An 18968-nucleotide genomic window follows, 5' to 3' on the forward strand; every position below is an offset into this window, starting at 1 on the left:
ACTTATTTGACAGTAACAGTAGAGTTTCTCTCTATCTCAGCCCTGAACATGTGTCTGCTGTGTAGCTGGTTTGCCCACCTTCTCTTTTCTTTTCTTTTTTCTCTTTTTTTTTTTATCTCTAACCTCTGTTTATAAACATGGAAAGAACAAGATGCTTAAAAAAGGCGGATAATGGAGTTTTTTGAAGGAGCCGGAGCAGCTGCGCAGTCAGGCTTTTTTTATCTTTTAGAAAAGACTGCCCCCTGGTGGATGCTTTTGGGACACAGCAAAACATTCAAATGGGAGAAGACAGAGCTTCAACACATGAATACAGAATGTTTAGATTTTGTCGATTAATCAAGAAATAGTTATTTTTGTCCTTGAAATGCAGAAACTGGTGTAAAATATTAATGGGTGTTTCCAACTCATGAAACCCGAACGTGTTTTTTTTATATAAAGAAATAAATACTCATCAAAGTAGTTGGCAATTCATTTTGTTAATTGAGTAATTAATCAGTGTAGCACTAAAGTAAGTTAAACTGCCACAAACACACACATATATATATATTTTTTTTTTTTATTTCTCCTTTATTTAACCAGATAAAAGACCCATTGAGATCAAGATCTCTTTCATAAGGGTGACCTTGTGCAGCAGCACACATCATAAAAAACAGGAAGGCAGCAATATAGCACTATATAGCACTGTACACAGATTACACAGATTAACAGATTTCATATAAGAATAACAGTTTTTACAAATGATCCATATTGACTTAGTTTAGGATAGTGTCCAATTTACCTAATCCCCAGCTCCCTGAGACAACACACACACACGGGGAAGAACATGCAAACACGTGTAGGTTTGTGTGCGACACAATTAAAATGTTGTAGCTTTTTTAGCTGCGTTTTTCCAGCTTCAGTTTGATTGGTTGTTTTGGCATTAGCAGAATCTGGTTGTCCATCTCGAGCGGGATCTGACATTCACAGAAAAACAAAGTGTGACCAAAATCAGTGATGCACAAAAACTCAGCGTTGACATATTAAATTATAGAACTGGCAATAACTGTTTTCATGTGTTGTGTCAGAAAGTGATATTTGTTCTTTGGGTCTTTGGTCTCACCTCAGTCTCCTCACACACAGAGAAGCTGAACCTCTGGAGGATCTCCACAGCTACAAGTTTCATCGACATCAGAGCAAATCGCATTCCAATGCATTTTCTTGGCCCTTCTCCGAAAGGCAAATATGTGTAGGGATCAATATTCTGCTTGTTTTCCTTGCTGAACCTAAGGACACACATGTCAATCAACATTAAAAAAAAGAAGGGAATTTATTTTATTGGCTGTTTTAGTAAACCATAAAGACATTACAGTACCTCTCAGGTATGAATTCCTCCGGTTCGGGCCAGGAGTCAGGGTCGTGGTGCAGAGTCCAAGTGGGGACCGTGATAACCATTCCTTTTGGAATCTCAAGACCATTTATCTCCACAGTTGCCTTGGTCACACGCTCCACGCGTAGGACGATGGGGTACAATCGAAGAGACTCATTGATGACACTGTCTAGATATTCCATTTGCATCAGGGCCTGGTACTCAACAGGAGCCTACACACATGCACAGGCACACATTTACCAGTGGTTCTCAAATTGACACCTGAGAAAAACATTAAACTCTTAAAGTCACACCAATATCACCATCGTTAAATAGGTAAATAATCACCTACAGACCTAGATAATGAAAGATAATCTGCTCTCTCATCATCCTCCTCTTCCTCACAAATACTAGAGATAAGATGGATATACTAGAGATAGATTAAGATGGAGTGAAAGATAGTGTGACTCTAATTTTTATTATTTAATTTATTATTATTCAGCTCCACTCCGATCACATACCAGGATACATACATACTATGTCTGACTTTGTCTACACTGAATTCCAATTTCTGTCAAATGACAATATTTGTATCTTCATTTTACACACTGGACCTTTACGGTTTGATACAAATAGTTATCGTCTTAATAAACTTAATAAAATAAATAAATGTATGTTAGATGTGCAACTACAGTTTAAAACGGATACTGCAATCCAAATATTGGAGGCCGTCGTCCCCCCTTCTGTTCCTCCTCGGAGACTCGACATTAGTTTGAGGAACCAATTTGACATGAGCCTAAAAATAGTTACAGTATACACTCATATCCCTGTTCCACAAATTACATTTGAAGTCATGAATAAAGCACCATTGTTATCAGTGAAAAGCATTTCAGTTTTGACATGTTTTCTTATTCTCTTAATACAATACTTAAGATGGGGACACATGTCTGGTAAGATTATTGGCCTGATTTTACCCACGATTCACAGTTGGGCAGAGTCTGCACCAGTCAGCCCGAGTTGGGTTAGGGTTGGCACAGAAATCTGTGAGTGTGTGAGGGGTTACGCACCTGACCTGACCTCAGTCGCAGTCAGTCAAACATGAGCCAACTCTGTACACAATCGCGTGGTGTGCGCTGATTACTGACCTGACTGCAAACACATGCTGCCAACAGTCAATGAAAAAGAGTCGGTGGGACGTCAGAAAACGTCAGAAAGTAGTGGGGATCAAATCTTTGATTTCTCAGAGCAGATAGTTGGGCAAACAACAGCAACAGCGAACCTCTATGTTAGTTTACTTGTTTGCACTGTCGCTTTCGTAGACTGTCACGCCAGTCATGTCGCCTGTAAAGTCGGCAAAGATTGTGAAAGTCGTGTAGCGTGCAACCAAGCAACTTTCACATCAGCATGTGGCCCCATAGTCCCTGCTACACCTCATATTCTGTCCTCTCCTCTCTACTGACCTACCTTGTTAGGGAAGGTGGAGTCAATCTCCTCCTGCAGCTTTTTCATGACATGAGGGTTTCTCGCCAGAATGTAAGCCAGGAAAGTCAGTGAGCTGCTGTTTGTTTCATACGCAGCGAAGATCATAAACAGGCCTTGAGAAAGGAGCTCATGATCACTTAAACCTGGCAAAGTAGCAAGAGTTGTGGTTCAGAACAGGTTTACTTTGTGTGCATGGACTAATCATGAGGCCATGTGTGTGTGTTTATCACCTTTATTCTTCTCGACTGTGCTGTTTTTCTGGGAGTCCATCATCAACTGAAGGGAATCCACTCGATTCTGAGAGTAGACATCTATTAGAAGTTTGATTCTACCTCTGAATCTGCTGTTACATTCATGTTCATACAAACATATCTACATACAGCTTGTTTGCTGGACTTTCTATCATTCTTGATCTTCTGCAGTACAGTGTAATAAAAGTCTGTGACGGAGGAAGGGAAATAGGCAAGCTCCATCTTGTCATATAATGGGATTATGAAGGGGAAGAAGACTGGAGACAAATAAAAACCAATGTATTTATGAGGGAACATTTTTGTTTTGCAGGCAAACACAAAAAAATCATAATTGTTCCAAAAAAAATAAAATAAAATACTGTACCCTGAAAGAGGAAGAGAGGACTGAAAAAGTCAAACCTGGCCAACTCCCTAACGTTAGAGACAAATGGGTCAGAGGGGTTGTCGAGCGAGCCGATGTCTACACTGAATCCTGTGCTCATTATTCCATCCATACTGAAGGATCCGAAGAACCTAAAGAACACAGAAAACACATTATCCTTTAAGGTTATTGAAAATATTCTGGAATCATTTCTGACTGAATCGTTGTTCTTACTCCTTCAGGTCCAGGGACTCATCCTTGTCTGCCGTCTTTTGCATGCTGGTGATCAGCTTGGCAGAGTTTTGCTTTATTATGTCAAACATCTGTGGCACAAAGTGAAAGATACTGTACAGATACAAAAGTTCCTGTAAAGCAGAGGTCTCAAACCCACGGCCCGAGGGCTATTTGCCGCCCCCCAATCAATTTCACACGGCCCCCCCACTTATTATCAATATATAATGACTTATTTCTGTCTGTCCTTTTATTTACAGACTCATTTTGCATCACAAATACATTGATCGTGAACATTTAAATCAAAACAGGCACTTTTATTTTGACATTCTATGAAATATTGCGACGAAAAACATTATGGCAATATAATTATGGAATGTTATGATATAATCTTAAGCTTATTTTGCATCACTCTGACTGAACAGTCAGGGTTTTTTTCCACTTCTTGGCCCCTCCTGACCAGACAAGACGTGGTTAGAGGACGTCTGAAGGGTCACAATCAGAAAACGGGTAATTATCACCAGAAGAGCGACCACAGCGACCACAACCAAGATGTTAGGAACATGCACCACATATTGTGTCCATAAAGCTTCTGCTGGTGCTCACTAACTATCTGCTGTTTGTTGGCAACTTATTATTGTTTAACTTAAAGGATTTTAGAAGGAAAACAATTTTTGGTTGACCTTATATGAAGCTTATATGTACAAATGCTCCATGTCGTGACTCAGAATTAGCCAGAGGAGGTCACCAGTGCACACTTTACCTCTTTCAGTTTTCCTGTGGTAAAGAAGGGCGAGAGGACACTGCGGATCCTCTTCCAGTGCTCATCTTCAGCGAAGTTCACGGCATCGTACATTCCCCCATTCACATGGAAGTTCTGCAATTGAGTTCAGAAACGTCTCCACCAACCACAGTATGTGATGGCTGGGTGTACAGTGTGAACATTAATGTATACAAAACTTACTCTGCGGTTGGTGAACAGGAGGTAACCCTCCTTTACCAGAATGCTTTTTATCATGGCAGGATCTGTGACACACAGCACAGGCTGCCGGCCATCGAAAATTCTAAACCGAAGAGGAGAAAATATGAAGAGAACAGGGCTGAAAGATACTAAAAGAGCAGGTGAGCTTTTCACACAGTCACATAATTGTCAAACATGTATGTAAGACAATTCCAGACAGAGCCTGACCTCTGAGGACGACAGTCAGATTAAAGTCATGTCCATGTGTATACTGTACATGCAGAAACACACTGCACACACAGTGCTGTGGAACATACAGACTTACCCCCATATTTTTCCATATTTCTTGAAGCATTCGTAATCAAAATTCACTAATGCCTGAACGACAGGTGGGAAAGAGAATACTTAACAACAATATACAAGGTAATAAGAATAAGAATTAGAATTGACACATTGAGCCACATTTACATATGTTACATATTACATAGGATAGACAGTTTTACATGTGAACATAATCTATTCAAATTAATCAAGATCTAATTCATTTGAACTGTTTAACCCAAGCGGAACGGCCGCGGAACGGCCGCGGCGCGGTTCTGCTTCGTCCTCTCCCAAACGTCAATCCCCACCGGGCGCGTTACGGCAGCGGCGCGGAGCCTTGGGAGCCAGCGGTATTCACGGAAGATCGCGCGATAATCTCGAACGGACGCGAGATCCCGCGATAGACTGTGTGTATAAAGGAAACAACAACAACACAGCTTCTTTCATTTCTCCACTTCCATAATCAGTCTCTCGTCGTCCATTGTCTCCGAGACCCTCGGATCAAATGACTGTTGACCTGGGAGCCCCGGTTATGACGTAACGTTGAGGTGAAGTTGTGACCTGCGTATTGTGTTTTATTTTGAAAGGGGGGCGGAAGTGTTTTACTTTGATACTGTGTCGGACTTCCTGTCTTGTGCGATCTGCTTCGTTGAAATTTACGAGGTTCAGCAGCGGCAACAGAAAAAATAGAACTGATTCCTATCGATAGCGCTGCGGCGCGGCGAGCCGCTTCTGGGCCGCTGCTGATCCGCGCCGCAGCGCGGCCGGTGGGAATGCTCAAATTGATTAGAATGGAAGCGATTTGCAACGGCTACCGGGCCGCTGCCGTTCCGCGGCCGTTCCGCGTCCAGTGGAAATCCAGGGTAAGCCTATTATAGTGAACTCTACATTTCTAGATAAAAAGTTGTGCCACTTTAGAGAGCTCAATAACTGCTGTCCCAAAAGCATATACAGACTCTTCCACCCTGTCGAACCCCACAGCAGATGTACTGATTGGTGCTGTCAAAACATTTTCCACACAGATGTGTCTCTATTCTTTTGCCCACTGCATTTCTATTAGATAGGGGAAGGCTAAATCAGAGAAAACTACAATGCCCTATGATTTATTAAATTATTGCACGTTCGTTTTCACTGTTAACTGCCAATTGAATGTAGGGGATCCATTTAGGGTTATAGGGTATTTTTGTTACTTCAAACAATATTACAACCTTCCTATATTCCATCCAAGTGCCCAGAAAAAGTAGTGGTTTGGGACCAGGAACGCCCATTTGTTTAAACACTCCATATGACCAAGAGCCATACCTGTGAAACACAGAACAAAAAGCATTTTCAATCAAATCGCAGAAAAACACAGAAACAAACGCGCATTTCGAAATGATCACTCACACAAGGATCAATGTGACAAGAGCAGCCAGGAGAGTCCACGTCTCAGCAGAGAAATAAAGGAGGTAGCCCATCTTTGCACGTTTACTGTCCCCTATCAGTGGTTGTGACAATATCTCAGAGACGTGAAATACCACAGGTCTTTATATCCTGCTGCAAAGACCTGTTGTGTGTCCAATCAAAGCACCTGAGACTTGACCCAACTGGCAGAAATGTCAGTGAACATAGGGTCATGTTTACATGGTACAGTCCTCATGTCAGTAGAGACATTAGCTTTTGTTGCTTTGTCCCTGCACAGAGACACAAGGTTGATGTCCTTATTTAACCCAACATGTAAACAGTTTGGAAGTCAACACACGGTGGGCTCTTTTAAAAAAAAAAAAGAGGTACAGTTAAATAATGGAATTTAAGGTGACTGGCAGTAATGATGCATTTAATGTTTTCCCTCTTTAAACTGGTAAATAATCCGTTCCTATTAATGAAGTTATTGATTATTTTTGTTTCACTGAATTGGATCTTGCAGACAGTCCCTGCACACTCACCTGAGAGACTGCTCCCTAGTGGATGATGTTGGGACACACAATAAAACGTTCACATGAGAGAAGATAGGGCTCCAATACATGAATACAGAGTGTTTTGATTTTGTCGATTAATCGAGAAATAGTTATTCTGTCCTTGAAATGCAAACACTGGTGTTTCCCAACACATAACTAGAACATGTTCACATTTAATTTATTTTTATTTAAATAAAATATACACTCAAATCAAGTAATCAATTATCAAAGTAGTTTTGTTAATTGAGTAATTAATCAGCGCAGAGACGTTAAACTGTCACTAGCATAAATATATTTTATTGTACACAGATTAACACAGTACATATAACCATAACAGTGTAGACAAATCCACACAATACAAGTTTTTACAAATGATCCACATTGACTTGGTTTAAGGATGAATTTCAAAATAAAAGCTTGAGCAAGAACTGCAAAGTAAATACCGTGGCCTGTTTTCCGTTGTGATATAATTTTATACACATGTAGGTTTGCGTGTGTCACAATTAAAATGGTTAAAAAGGTTTTACAAATATATTGTTTGTCCATATTGACTTGGTTTAGGATGGATTTCAAAATAAAAGCTTGAGCAAGAACCACAGAAAGAAAGAAAAAAAAAACGGACTCTGTTTGGTGTGGTTATATAATTTTCTATATTTATATATGCAACAGATTTCAAATGAAAATCTTTCCTCTTTCTCTTCTTTTTTAGCTGCATTTTTCCGAACGTGGCACCAGCTTCAGTTTGATTGGTCGTTTTGGCATTAGCAGAATCTGGTTGTCCAACTCGAACGGGATCTGGTCATGAACGACATTCACAGAGAAACAAAGTGTGACCAAAATCAGTGATGCACAAAAACTCAGCGTTGACATGTCAAATTATAGAACTGGCAACATCACAGATGGTAGACAGAGATTCAGTATGTGTAATTAGTACCATAACTTTTTTCATGTGTTGCGTCAGAAAGTGATATTTGTTCTTTGGGTCTTTGGTCTCACCTCAGTCTCCTCACACACAGAGAAGCTGAACCTCTGGAGGATCTCCACAGCTACAAGTTTCATCGACATCAGAGCAAATCGCATTCCAATGCATTTTCTTGGCCCTTCTCCGAAAGGCAAATATGTATAGGGATCAATATTCTGCTTGTTTTCCTTGCTGAACCTAAGGACACACACGTCAATCAACATTAAAAAAAGAAGGGAATTTATTTTACTGGCTGTTTTAGTAAACCATAAATACATTACAGTACCTCTCAGGTATGAATTCCTCTGGTTCGGGCCAGAAGTCAGGGTCGCGGTGCAGGGTATATGCGGGGATCGTGATAACCATTCCTTTTGGAATCTCAAGACCATTTATCTCCACAGATGCCTTGGTCACACGCTCCACGCGTAGGACGATGGGGTACAATCGAAGAGACTCATTGATGACACTGTCTAGATATTCCATTTGCATCAGGGCCTGGTACTCAACAGGAGCCTACACACATGCACAGGCACACATTTACCAGTGGTTCTTCTACTTTTTACACAAGTACTGAGAAATGATTGAGCTCTTGAAGTGACACCATTAACATTCTTTCAAATACAGTGGTGTAAATAGGCCGAGCAAAGCCATTGATGTGGCGACAAAGTGCTCGTTAATAATCGTTTTAGCAAAAGCAAAAACTTAAATTGTGCTGTGAGATTTTGAGACACAGAGTAGGTCATAGTTTTCTTTGTTACTTTGGGACCCAAACACTAAACTGTCAAAACCACCTCGTCTGTTGTAAAAACATGGTATTTCAAAATAGCAGCCTCTGTAGAGCTGACCTGGCTCCTGGTATAAATATAAAAGGCTCACTCTGGACCAATGAGAAACAACAAATCAGTGATCGGCTGATTGAATACTTAAATGAAACGAGGTAATTATTTAAATTGCAATGTCTGCTAAATGAAAACAGTTTTGCCTAAATTTTACACACTGGACCTTTAGGGTCAAACATGTATCTTTCTGATAAACTTCATAAAATAAAAGCTATTGTTATTATTATTATTATTATTATTATTATTTAAGTTTAATGAGAAAGACACCAGTCACTAAGAAACAAAGATTATCATCTAGAGTAACAAAAAAAAAAACTGAAATTTGTTTTAATGTAAGATGTTTAATTACAGTTTAAATAGGATACCAGTAGATCCTCTTCCCGGATACTTGTCCACTCGTCCAAATTACTAAAATACAGCAACTTTATCATCATAATGTGGCCCCATACATAGACCTACCTTGTTAGGGAAGGTGGAGTCAATCTCCTCCTGCAGCTTTTTCATGACATGAGGGTTTCTCGCCAGATTATAAGCCAGGAAAGTCAGTGAGCTGCTGACTGTTTCATACGCAGTAAAGATCAAAATCAGGGCTTGAGAAAGGAGCTCATGATCACTTAAACCTGGCAAAGTAGCAAGAGTTGTGGTTCAGAACAGGTTTACTTTGTGTGCGTGGACTAATCACGGCCGTGTGTGTGTGTGTGTGTTTATCACCTTTATTCTTCTCGACTGTGCTGTTTTTCTGGGAGTCCATCATCAACTGAAGGGAATCCACTCGATTCTGAGAGTAGACATCTATTAGAAGTTTGATTCTACCTCTGAATCTGCTGTTACATTCATGTTCATACAAACATATCTACATACAGCTTGTTTGCTGGACTTTCTATCATTCTTGATCTTCTGCAGTGCAGTGTAAAAAAAGTCTGTGACAGAGGAAGGGAAAAAGCCGAGCTCCATCTTGTCATATAACGGGACCACGAAGGGGAAGAAGACTGGAGACAAATAGAAACCAGTGTATTAATGAAGGAAACTTCACCAAACACTTTTTTTGTTTTGCAGTCAATCATACAACAACATTATAATTATAAAAAGAAAACACTGTACCCAGAGTGAGGAAGAGAGGGCTGAATAAGTTAAACCTGGCTAGCTTCTTAACGTTAGAGACAAATGGGTCAGAGGGGTTGTTGAGTGAGCCGATGTCTACACTGAATGCTGTGCTGGTTATTGCATCCATACTGAAGGATCCGAAGAATCTAAAGAACACAGAAAACACATGTCAGATATTTTTATTCTTTAAGGTTAATGAAAATATTCTGGAATCATTTCTGACTGAATCCTTGTACTTACTCCTTCAGGTCCAGGGACTCATCCTTGTCTGCCGTCTTTTGCATGTTGGTGATCAGGTTGGCAGAGTTTTGCTTAATTATGTCAAACATCTGTGGCACAAAGCAACAGAGATTATTGAGAACTACGGAAACACAACATTCTTGTAGAGAGAGACGGTGATTTTCCATAACATGACCCAGAATTAGCCAGAGGAGGTCATCAGTGCACACTTTACCTCTTTCAGTTTTCCTGTGGTGAAGAAGGGAGAGACGACACTGCGGATCCTCTTCCACTGCTCATCTTCAGCGATGGTCATGATATCGTACATTGCCCCATTCACATGGAAGTTCTGCAATTGAGTTGAGAAATGTCTTCAAAGGACGGGGACAAGAGGTATGTGGTGTGTGATTTTGAGTGTGTACAAAGCTTACTCTGCGGTTGGTGAACAGAAGGTATCCCTCCTTCACCAGAATGGTTTTTATCATGGCAGGATCTGTGACACACAGCACAGGCTGCCGGCCATCGAAAATTCTAAACATGAGAAGACAAAAAAAGATGAAAAAGAGTATGACAGGAGTATGACAGGTCATATTAATGTTATTAAGTACATGCAGAAACACACTGTACACAACATACAGACTTACCCCCATACTTTTCCATATTTCTTGAAGCATTCATGATCAAAGTGAATTAGTCCCTAAACAAAACAACAATTTACAAAGTAATGAGAAGAAGAGTAAGAGAAAAGAGATTAAGAATGAAGAATCCTAAATCCACGTGGATAATCTGGACTAAATGTACAATATAGATGGTTTTACATGTGAACATAGCAGATTCATTTGAACGTATTGAAAATAAACAGCAATAAAATAAAGCATTTAAAACAAATTATTTAGTAAATCCATTTTCATTTTAACTTGATGTATGTGATAAACTGCCAACTGAATGTAGGATTACAGTTTTTGTTATAGGGTATTTTTGTTACTTTAAACAATATTACAACCTTCCTATATTCCATCCAAGTGCCCAGAAACAGTAGCGGTTTGGGACCAGGCACGCCCATTTGTTTAAACACTCCATATGAAAAGGAGCCATACCTGTGAAAAAAGCATAAAACAGGAGGTGAAAGACAAAAAAAAAAAAAAGAAGCATTTTCAATCAAATCGCAGAAAAACACAGAAACAAACATGCATTTCTAAATGATCACTCACACAAGGATCAATGTGACAAGAGCAACCAGGAGAGTCCACGTCTCAGGAGAGAAATAAAGGAGGTAGCCCATCTTTGCACGTTTACTGTCCTCTGATATATCAGAGACGTGAAAAACCACCGTCTTTATATCCTGCTGCAAAAGCCTGTTCAAACATGTCCCTTATTGGGACAAATGTCAGTGAATGATTGACGTTATAAAAAAAAACATGGGCAGCAATTACTATGTTCAGTTTAACCAGCACTGACCTAAACCATCCCACTGCTCATGTTCAGAGAGAGAGAGAGAGACAGAGACAGACAGACAGACAGACAGACAGAGACAGAGACAGACATTTCTGTGATAGTCTCCTCACATGTGGTTCATGTTTACACTCTACAGTCCTCATGTCAGTAGAGACATTTGTTTTCTGCCTGCACAAAGAGAATGAAAGTGTTAGGTCGTTACGTAACCCAAGCAGGAAAGGCTGCGCCTCCTGCAGATGTAAGATTAGTTTCACTGTTCTGAGATCACAACAGCTCAGCCGGGAGCGAGAGAGCAATGGGTTTTCTTCCTTTCTTCTTGGTGGAAACATGGATTTTACTGATCACATTTATCTGCCTATTTGTCATGTAAGCATCCGAGATCACTTCTTCTTCTATCAAAGTATTAGCACTCTGTCTAGAAGTAAACGGTATCTTTCTTGTTTACTGCAAAGGTATGGCAAATGGAGTCATGGAGTTTTTGAAAAAATGGGGATTCCTGGTCCAAAACCATTGATGTACCTGGGCTCAGTGTGCCAACACAACAACGTAGGTCAACCCCTGTGTGTAATATTTTAATATTTGTTAATATGAGGAGAAGGATTTTTATTTATGATGGTAAAACTGATTCCTGGACAACTGGGTTGGGGGGGGGAGGTGACAACTTGATTTAAAGGCTGCTGCCTTTTTCTTCTTCTGCTACTTTCAAATAATGAAGGAGTTCATCTCCAGATTGATGTTTGTTTTTTTAAAATACTTCCATTTACAGGGGGATATTTTGCTTATAAATATCAGCTCTGAGCAAAAGTCTCTGATGTCTTTGGTGCTGCATCTTTACAACAATGACCAAATATTAATAACACCTGATTGTGTGTTGCCAAATTAATAATGACTTATTAATATGTGGCATCTGTCACTAGGTTTACTATTTAGATGACAATGAATGTGCTAAAAAGTATGGGCGAGTATGGGGGTGAGTAAAGATTCTAACGATTATTTTAATTCCTAATCAGTTTAATGCTGTGTGTTTGGCAGATTCTAACCTTTGACCCTTGTAAATGTGTGTTCGTGTAATGTCCAGCACGTTTGAGCTCAGATGTCCTTTGCTGGCTGTGATGGATCCTGACATGTTGAAAGTCATCCTGGTGAAGGAGTGCTTCACCTACTTCATCAACCGCAGGGTGAGAAAAACCACAAGATTACACAAGATTAACACGCTGAAGGAAACAAAAAAGACCTAAAGGAGTAGAAGAAGAAGAATTGACGCCGTTTGAAATGGAACTCTTCACAAAAGATTCTTGGCAGGTCACAGGTTTTAAGAAAACTTTAATATCATCCAAGAGGCAATTTGTTTTGTTATGTAGAATATAACTTAAAGCCACGTGGTTACCTCAGTTTTTATCTCAATTGCTGCTAATTTTATGGTATCGTTGACCTTTGACCAGAAGTCCAAGGCTGAGACTGTTGTGTATTTCCTCAGACAGCCTCGCTGGGTCCAGGTGGCTCAGATCAGGCAATCTACACAACTTTACCCAGCTTGTCTCTGTGAGTGATTATGGAGTGTCCATTCCAGCAGACAATACAACAACACTTGTCTTTACTTGTCTTTCAAGTAAAATAAGATTGAATGATGGTATCAACATGTAACAGTGTAGCCTCTTTAGGAAGTAAACACGCTGCTGGCTCGTTTTTCAAAATAAGACAGCTAAGTAATGAAATACAAGGCGACTGGCAGTCAGCGTCGACCCGACGCATGTCGGTGCATCGGGAAAATGACGATTGTAATGTTAAAAAATACAGTGTTGTAATGTACTGTAAGTACAAATACTTCATTACTGTACTTTTGTACACAATTCACATATCTGTACTTTACTTTGTTATTTATATTTCTAGTAACTTTCACTTTTACTCCACTACATTTCCTCTAACTGTCTTTGTAACTCATTACTACCAAATAAAATCAGAAGAAGAAGAAGAGTGTGTCTTGCTCAAGGGCACATATAGACTAGCAGAGCCAGAAATTGAACCCACAACCTTCCAGTTGATACAGTTACTTCTGATTTATTAGAAACTTGTAATGTTCTTATAAACCAGAACATTACATTTGATAGTACAGTAAATGTCATATACTTTAAGAGTTTTACTTAAAATAAAAAAGTGACTTCAACTTCTACCAAATTTTCTGGTAAGATACTTGTACTTTTACTCAAGTATCCCTTTTAGGTACTTTATACATGACTGAACAAAGAGTGTGGTTACAAAATCTAGGAAACATATTTTCACATGACTATTATGTGCTTTTAGAACTTAAAGCTGAATGGAGACCTTAATGATGCACTGGTTTTCTCTGAGGATGATCATTGGAGACGAGTCCGTAACCTCCTCACACCCTCGTTCACCTCTGGTCGTTTGAAAGAGGTAGGAATTCATTTTTTTAAAAGTCCTTATTTCTGTGATTCATATGTCAATAACATTCAGAATTAGTTTGCTTTTCATCCAGTTTCTCTTATGTACCTTTATGTTCTCCATCTGATTAAGATGTTTAGCATCATGAAACATCATTCCCGCAAAATGACAGACTGTCTGCAGTCCAAAGTGGACAATAACGACGTGATTTCAATACAAGAGTAAGTGTATCCAAGAGGAATTTGTGACGATACTTTATTTTTATCTATCCTTTATTTTTTAGCCAGGAAGATACAAGCTCTCTCTTCTTAAACAGAATATAAACAGAATATAAACGCTAAAAGGAAGTAGTTAAAGGAGAGAGTAGTAAAAAAACAGTGGCCATACCAACAAGATCCTTAATATGAACCCTTAATCTGTAAAACAACACGTTTCTGTCATGACGGTCCATCAAACTCATTTGGACGTGTTTAAAGAAGGCAGTGTCTGTCGTGGAACTATGTTTTGCAGCTCATTTCAAGTTTTTAACCAAATTCTGAGTGCATTTTAACAAAGGGCTGCGTTAAAATCATTGTCATTGACTACATTATCTGTGTGTCTCAGTTTCTTTGGACCATACAGTTTGGATGTGATGGCTAGCTGTGTATTAAGTGTGGACATAGACTCACTCAACAACCCAAACTGCTCCATGATGAGACACGCGAAGAACATATTTAAAATATCCATGCCTGTCTTCCTATTTCAAGGTATTTCCATGTCTTTCTATAGAACCTGTCTTTTCTTTAAGTAGTTTTTTATTTTATTGTTTGTCACCTAATAACGACATTTACTTACCTCAACTTTTCCCTCCCAGGATGCTTCCCATTCTTTGTTCCTCTCTTGGAGATGATTGGTGTCAGTCTGTTCTGCAAAGAGTCCATTGCTTTCTTTAAAATGATTGTGAAGAAGATCAGAGCAGAACGAAATGGAAGCTCACATCAGGTTTTGACCCACAAAAGAAATAAATCAACGTTTATAAAACTCAGTGTCGTTAAACAATATTGTATTGATCATCAAAGAGAGAGACACACAGGGGGAGAGAGAGACAGGGAGAGAGAGACACACAGGGGGAGTGACATGGAGAGAGAAACACACAGAGGGAGAGACAGGGAGAGAGACACACACAGGGGGAGAGACAGGGAGAGAGAGACACACAGAGGGAGAGACAGGGAGAGAGAGACACACACAGGGAGAGACAGGGAGAGAGAGACACACAGAGGGAGTGAGAGAAACACACACAGGGGGAGAGACAGAGAGAGAGAGACATACATGGAGCGAGAGACACACAGGGTGAAAGACAGGGAGAGAGAGACACACACAGGGTGAGAGACAGGGAGAGAGAGACACAGAGGGTGAGACAGGGAGAGTGAGACACACACAGGGAGCAAGACAAACACAGGGGGAGGGAGAGACACACAGAGGGAGAGACAGGGAGAGAGAGACACACAGAGGGAGAGACAGGGAGAGAGACACACACAGGGGGAGAGACAGGGAGAGACAGGGAGAGGGAGAGACAGGGAGAGAGAGACACACACAGGGGGAGAGACAGGGAGAGGGAGAGACAGGGAGAGAGAGACACACAGGGAGCGAGAGACACACAGGGAGAGAGAGACACACAGAGGGAGAGACGGGGAGAGTGAGAGACACACAGGGGGACAGATACACACACAGGGAGAGAGACACACAGGGGAGAGACAGAGAGAGACACAGGGAGAGAGAGACACACACACACACACAGGGAGAGAGAGACACACACACACACACAGGGAGAGAGAGACACACACACACAGGGAGAGACACACAGGGTGACAGACACACACACACACACACACACACACTAAACTCTTAATCACTGCTATAGTTTTCTTCAAACTGTCTAACCTACTTTCAGACTTCAAGAGACATCCTTCAACAAATGATCAAGTCTCAGACAATGAAGGAGTCCAACAACCAAGCGGGTAAATACACACTAATGTACACTAGCATCACATGTACGACTCCCTTTAATCTGTGCATCTGACTGACCCTCACAGGCCTCAACGATCATGAGATTACCTCTCAAGTAACAATGTTTGCGTTTGCTGGATTTGAAACCACTGCCAACACTCTCTACTTTCTGGCCTACCTTTTGGCGAGAACTCCTGAGGTCATGACCCGCCTGCAAAAGGAGGTCGACTCTACTTTCCCCAACAAGGTCAATCTCAAGTTTCTGCCTCTGGAGTCATTCTCTCCAGGATTGGTGATGGTGAAGACGCTTTTGTGTGTCTAATCAAAGAGTTTGAAAACCTCCACAGGGTTCGGTCGAGTATGAAGCTCTGATGCAGATGGAGTACCTGGACGCAGTGGTCAGTGAGTGTCTCAGGTAACAACGCTATTCACGACAGATGCGTGATGTGAAAACATTTAAAGCTGTAGTAGGCCGCTTAGTTTTCCCAGCATTTTGCTGTATGTCCATCTTCTACCACTTTATCCTCCACACGAGGGTCGTGGGGGGTGGGGTTGCTGTGCCAATCTCAGCTGACATAGGGCGATAGGCGGGGCCACATATGGTGACAAACGACCACCCACTCTCACACTCACAGTCAATTTAGAGTGTCCAATTTGCCTAATACCCAAATCTGCATGTCTTTGGACTGTGGGAGGAACATGCAAACTCCATGAGGAAAGACATTCATATTTATATTTAACAAAGCAATCGAGGCAGGGACAGATGAGAGTTTAAGTCTTAAGCCAAAGTCAAACTCTGACCTGGAAAAGACTGTCAGGGAAGCACGAAAGGTAAAATAAAAGAAGGAATAATGGAAACAATTGAAACATTAGAGCAGATATCTCAAGTTCTGGGGTAACTAGGGTGGTGAATAAAATACTCTTGTCTCCTTAATAGGCTCTACCCTCCAATTGCGCGTCTCGATCGAAAGGCCAAAGAAACTGTCGTGATCAAAGGAATCACAATCCCAAAGGACATGGGATTGATGGTTCCCGTCTACGCTCTGCACCGCGACCCTGAGCTGTGGCCGGAGCCAGAGGAGTTCAGGCCTGACAGGTAGCAGAAAAACAGCAGAGTCAAACTGTCAACTGTCACAATTTGAATGTTTCACAATCTCACTCACTCATTGGTTGGGCTGGTGTGGCCCCTTGGGGTCCGTGCAGCAGATGTAGGCAACAGGAATTATTTGAGTTTTCTTTCCGATGTTTCACGTCTTGTCGTGTCTGCCAGTGTTGTAATGTAACAATTAGAAAATAGAACAGAACATTACAGTACAGTAAATGTCATATACTTTAAGACTAGAAGAAGTAATATAATAAAAAAATATTTTATTACTTTTATTATAAAAAAAAAAAAAAAAGTGACTTCAACTTCTACCAAAGTCATATTCTTGTACTTTTAGTATCCCTTTATGGTGCTTTATAGAAGAAAATGTGTTTATCAGTGCAGGTCGTTCACTCTCTGACCCACTTTACTGGTTCACTCTGGTCAATGTGTTCATGCGTTTTTTTCTTTTGATACCTTTGTCTTCATTTGATTCATTTACAAACCAGTTCTCGGTCTTCTCTCCGCCTACCTGTTGACCTTTATGAGAAAGATATGAGGCTTGGTCTCACTGGATGTTTTTAGGAGAATGCTGGACGACTTGGAGGCAGACACACGTGTCTGTACCTGTTCTTGATTCTGTGGGGTTTTATGATTATGATTTTATGTTTTTATATATACAAGGCTGTTTGTCTGTAACCTTGTTGGACTTTAACTGTAACTGTGCTGCTGCCTGTCTTGAAAAAGAGATTTTTAATCTCAATGTGGGTTTTTCTGGTTAAATAAAGGTTAAATAAAATAAAAATGTACTGTGGTGGAGACACAGACAGGAAATGTGTGGAGACATAATAAAGAAAAGAGAGATGGAATCACGTGCTATTTGAAGATGGAAATATGAGGCAACTTTATTCACAAATATTTAACTTTGACGATGTCTACTTGTTTTCTAGATTCAGTAAAGAGAACAAGCAGAACATTCACCCTTATGCTTACCTGCCATTTGGCACCGGGCCTAGAAACTGTCTGGGGATGCGATTTGGTCTGGTGATTGTGAAACTGGCCTTGGCCGAGGTGTTGCAGAACTACAGCTTCTCAGTCTGTGAGGAGACAGAGGTGAGTTTATTTCAATTTTCATTTCTTTTGCTTTAAATGACACCCAACACGCAATATGTGTATCAAGAGAGAGGAAGAGATTCCTGGTTCCTGATTTTGTGAATTGGTTGATTTCACAGATCCCTTTGCAGATGAACCCTGAAAGCTTTGTTGCACCCTTACGGCCAATTAAACTGAAGATGCTGGTGCGCTCCACCACCTGAGGAAAAGTGGACACAGGCAACTTGTAAGGATGCATATGTCTGTCTGTAGTCTAATGTGAATCAGAGGGTGCATAGTGACTGGAGTCCAGTATATAAATGTGCTTCTTGTCTAATAATTATCGCAATTTATGTTACAGCAAGCATTCAATAATGGGATTAATAAAATATATACAGTGCCTTCTCAAACCTACATGGCTCTATGTGAAAACGTAATAGCCCCACTTGTAAAATCATGAAGTAACGGAAGGTTAATCACATTTTTAAACACAAAATGCAGTCTTTGAGTGATGATGTTATATATCACACCTCTCCAAAACCTTCATTTTGTTTTATTAAGCCATTCAGAGGTGGACTTGCTGGTGTGTTTTGGATCAGAACCCAAGTGCGCTTCAGCAGCCCCAGACCATCACACTTCTACCACCATGTTTGACTGTTGGCATGATGTTCTTTTTCTGAAATGCTGTGTTACTTTTACACCAGATGTAACGGGACGCACACCTTCCAGAAAGTCCACAGAATATTGCCCAAAAGACTTGGGGATCATCAAGATGTTGTGCAGTGGTTTTCACCTTGGAACTCATTCTTGCCCAGTCTCTTTCTCATGGTTGAGTCATGAACACTGACCTTAACTGAGGCAAGTGAGCCCTGCAGTTCTTTAGTTGTTATTCTTGGTTCTTTTGTGACCTCTTGGAGGAGTCGTCGCTGCGCTCTT

The 18968-nt window shown here is 40.5% G+C and overlaps 3 protein-coding genes across 3 annotated transcripts; 1 reads left to right on the forward strand and 2 right to left on the reverse strand.

Moving 5' to 3' along the window:
• Nucleotides 1-546: 546 nt before the first annotated feature.
• LOC131466816 (cytochrome P450 3A56-like) lies at nt 547-6472 on the reverse strand. Its single transcript, XM_058640301.1, has 13 exons — nt 6339-6472; nt 6161-6254; nt 4957-5009; nt 4635-4734; nt 4434-4547; nt 3674-3762; nt 3443-3591; nt 3208-3335; nt 3058-3124; nt 2810-2970; nt 1352-1578; nt 1100-1262; nt 547-953 (listed from the first exon to the last, which is right to left on the reverse strand). Exons 1-13 carry the CDS (start codon nt 6407-6409, stop codon nt 876-878), a joined length of 1494 nt encoding a protein of 497 aa, XP_058496284.1. The 5' UTR covers nt 6410-6472; the 3' UTR covers nt 547-875.
• A 692-nt stretch (nt 6473-7164) lies between these two features.
• LOC131466815 (cytochrome P450 3A56-like) lies at nt 7165-11470 on the reverse strand. The gene is made up of 13 exons (XM_058640300.1): nt 11224-11470; nt 11016-11109; nt 10657-10709; nt 10444-10543; nt 10248-10361; nt 10034-10122; nt 9791-9939; nt 9551-9678; nt 9401-9467; nt 9149-9309; nt 8137-8363; nt 7886-8048; nt 7165-7684 (listed from the first exon to the last, which is right to left on the reverse strand). Exons 1-13 carry the CDS (start codon nt 11292-11294, stop codon nt 7595-7597), a joined length of 1506 nt encoding a protein of 501 aa, XP_058496283.1. The 5' UTR covers nt 11295-11470; the 3' UTR covers nt 7165-7594.
• A 135-nt stretch (nt 11471-11605) lies between these two features.
• LOC131466818 (cytochrome P450 3A40-like) lies at nt 11606-18442 on the forward strand. Its single transcript, XM_058640304.1, has 14 exons — nt 11606-11833; nt 11920-12013; nt 12385-12437; nt 12546-12645; nt 13769-13882; nt 14003-14091; nt 14474-14616; nt 14724-14851; nt 15801-15867; nt 15943-16103; nt 16204-16271; nt 16794-16952; nt 17891-18053; nt 18173-18442. Exons 1-14 carry the CDS (start codon nt 11763-11765, stop codon nt 18254-18256), a joined length of 1494 nt encoding a protein of 497 aa, XP_058496287.1. The 5' UTR covers nt 11606-11762; the 3' UTR covers nt 18257-18442.
• The last annotated feature ends 526 nt before the right edge of the window (nt 18443-18968 follow it).

The sequence above is a fragment of the Solea solea genome, chromosome 10 (genome assembly GCF_958295425.1).
Source record: "Solea solea chromosome 10, fSolSol10.1, whole genome shotgun sequence".
In the NCBI taxonomy this organism is placed as follows: Eukaryota; Metazoa; Chordata; class Actinopteri; order Pleuronectiformes; family Soleidae; genus Solea; species Solea solea.

Coding starts and splice junctions, on each gene's coding strand:
- LOC131466816 (XM_058640301.1), bottom strand. CDS start 6,409: ATGGGCTACCTCCTTTATTTCTCTGCTGAGACGTGGACTCTCCTGGCT. Junction 5,010..6,160: donor CTTGGATGGAATATAGGAAG/GTTGTAATATTG, acceptor CCTGTCGTTCAG/GCATTAGTGAATTTTGATTA. Junction 3,763..4,433: donor CCACAGGAAAACTGAAAGAG/GTAAAGTGTGCA, acceptor TTTGTGCCACAG/ATGTTTGACATAATAAAGCA.
- LOC131466815 (XM_058640300.1), bottom strand. CDS start 11,294: ATGGGCTACCTCCTTTATTTCTCTCCTGAGACGTGGACTCTCCTGGTT. Junction 10,362..10,443: donor TTCTGTTCACCAACCGCAGA/GTAAGCTTTGTA, acceptor ACTCAATTGCAG/AACTTCCATGTGAATGGGGC. Junction 10,123..10,247: donor CCACAGGAAAACTGAAAGAG/GTAAAGTGTGCA, acceptor TTTGTGCCACAG/ATGTTTGACATAATTAAGCA.
- LOC131466818 (XM_058640304.1), top strand. CDS start 11,763: ATGGGTTTTCTTCCTTTCTTCTTGGTGGAAACATGGATTTTACTGATC. Junction 12,014..12,384: donor CAGTGTGCCAACACAACAAC/GTAGGTCAACCC, acceptor ATCTGTCACTAG/GTTTACTATTTAGATGACAA. Junction 15,868..15,942: donor GGAGTCCAACAACCAAGCGG/GTAAATACACAC, acceptor TGACCCTCACAG/GCCTCAACGATCATGAGATT.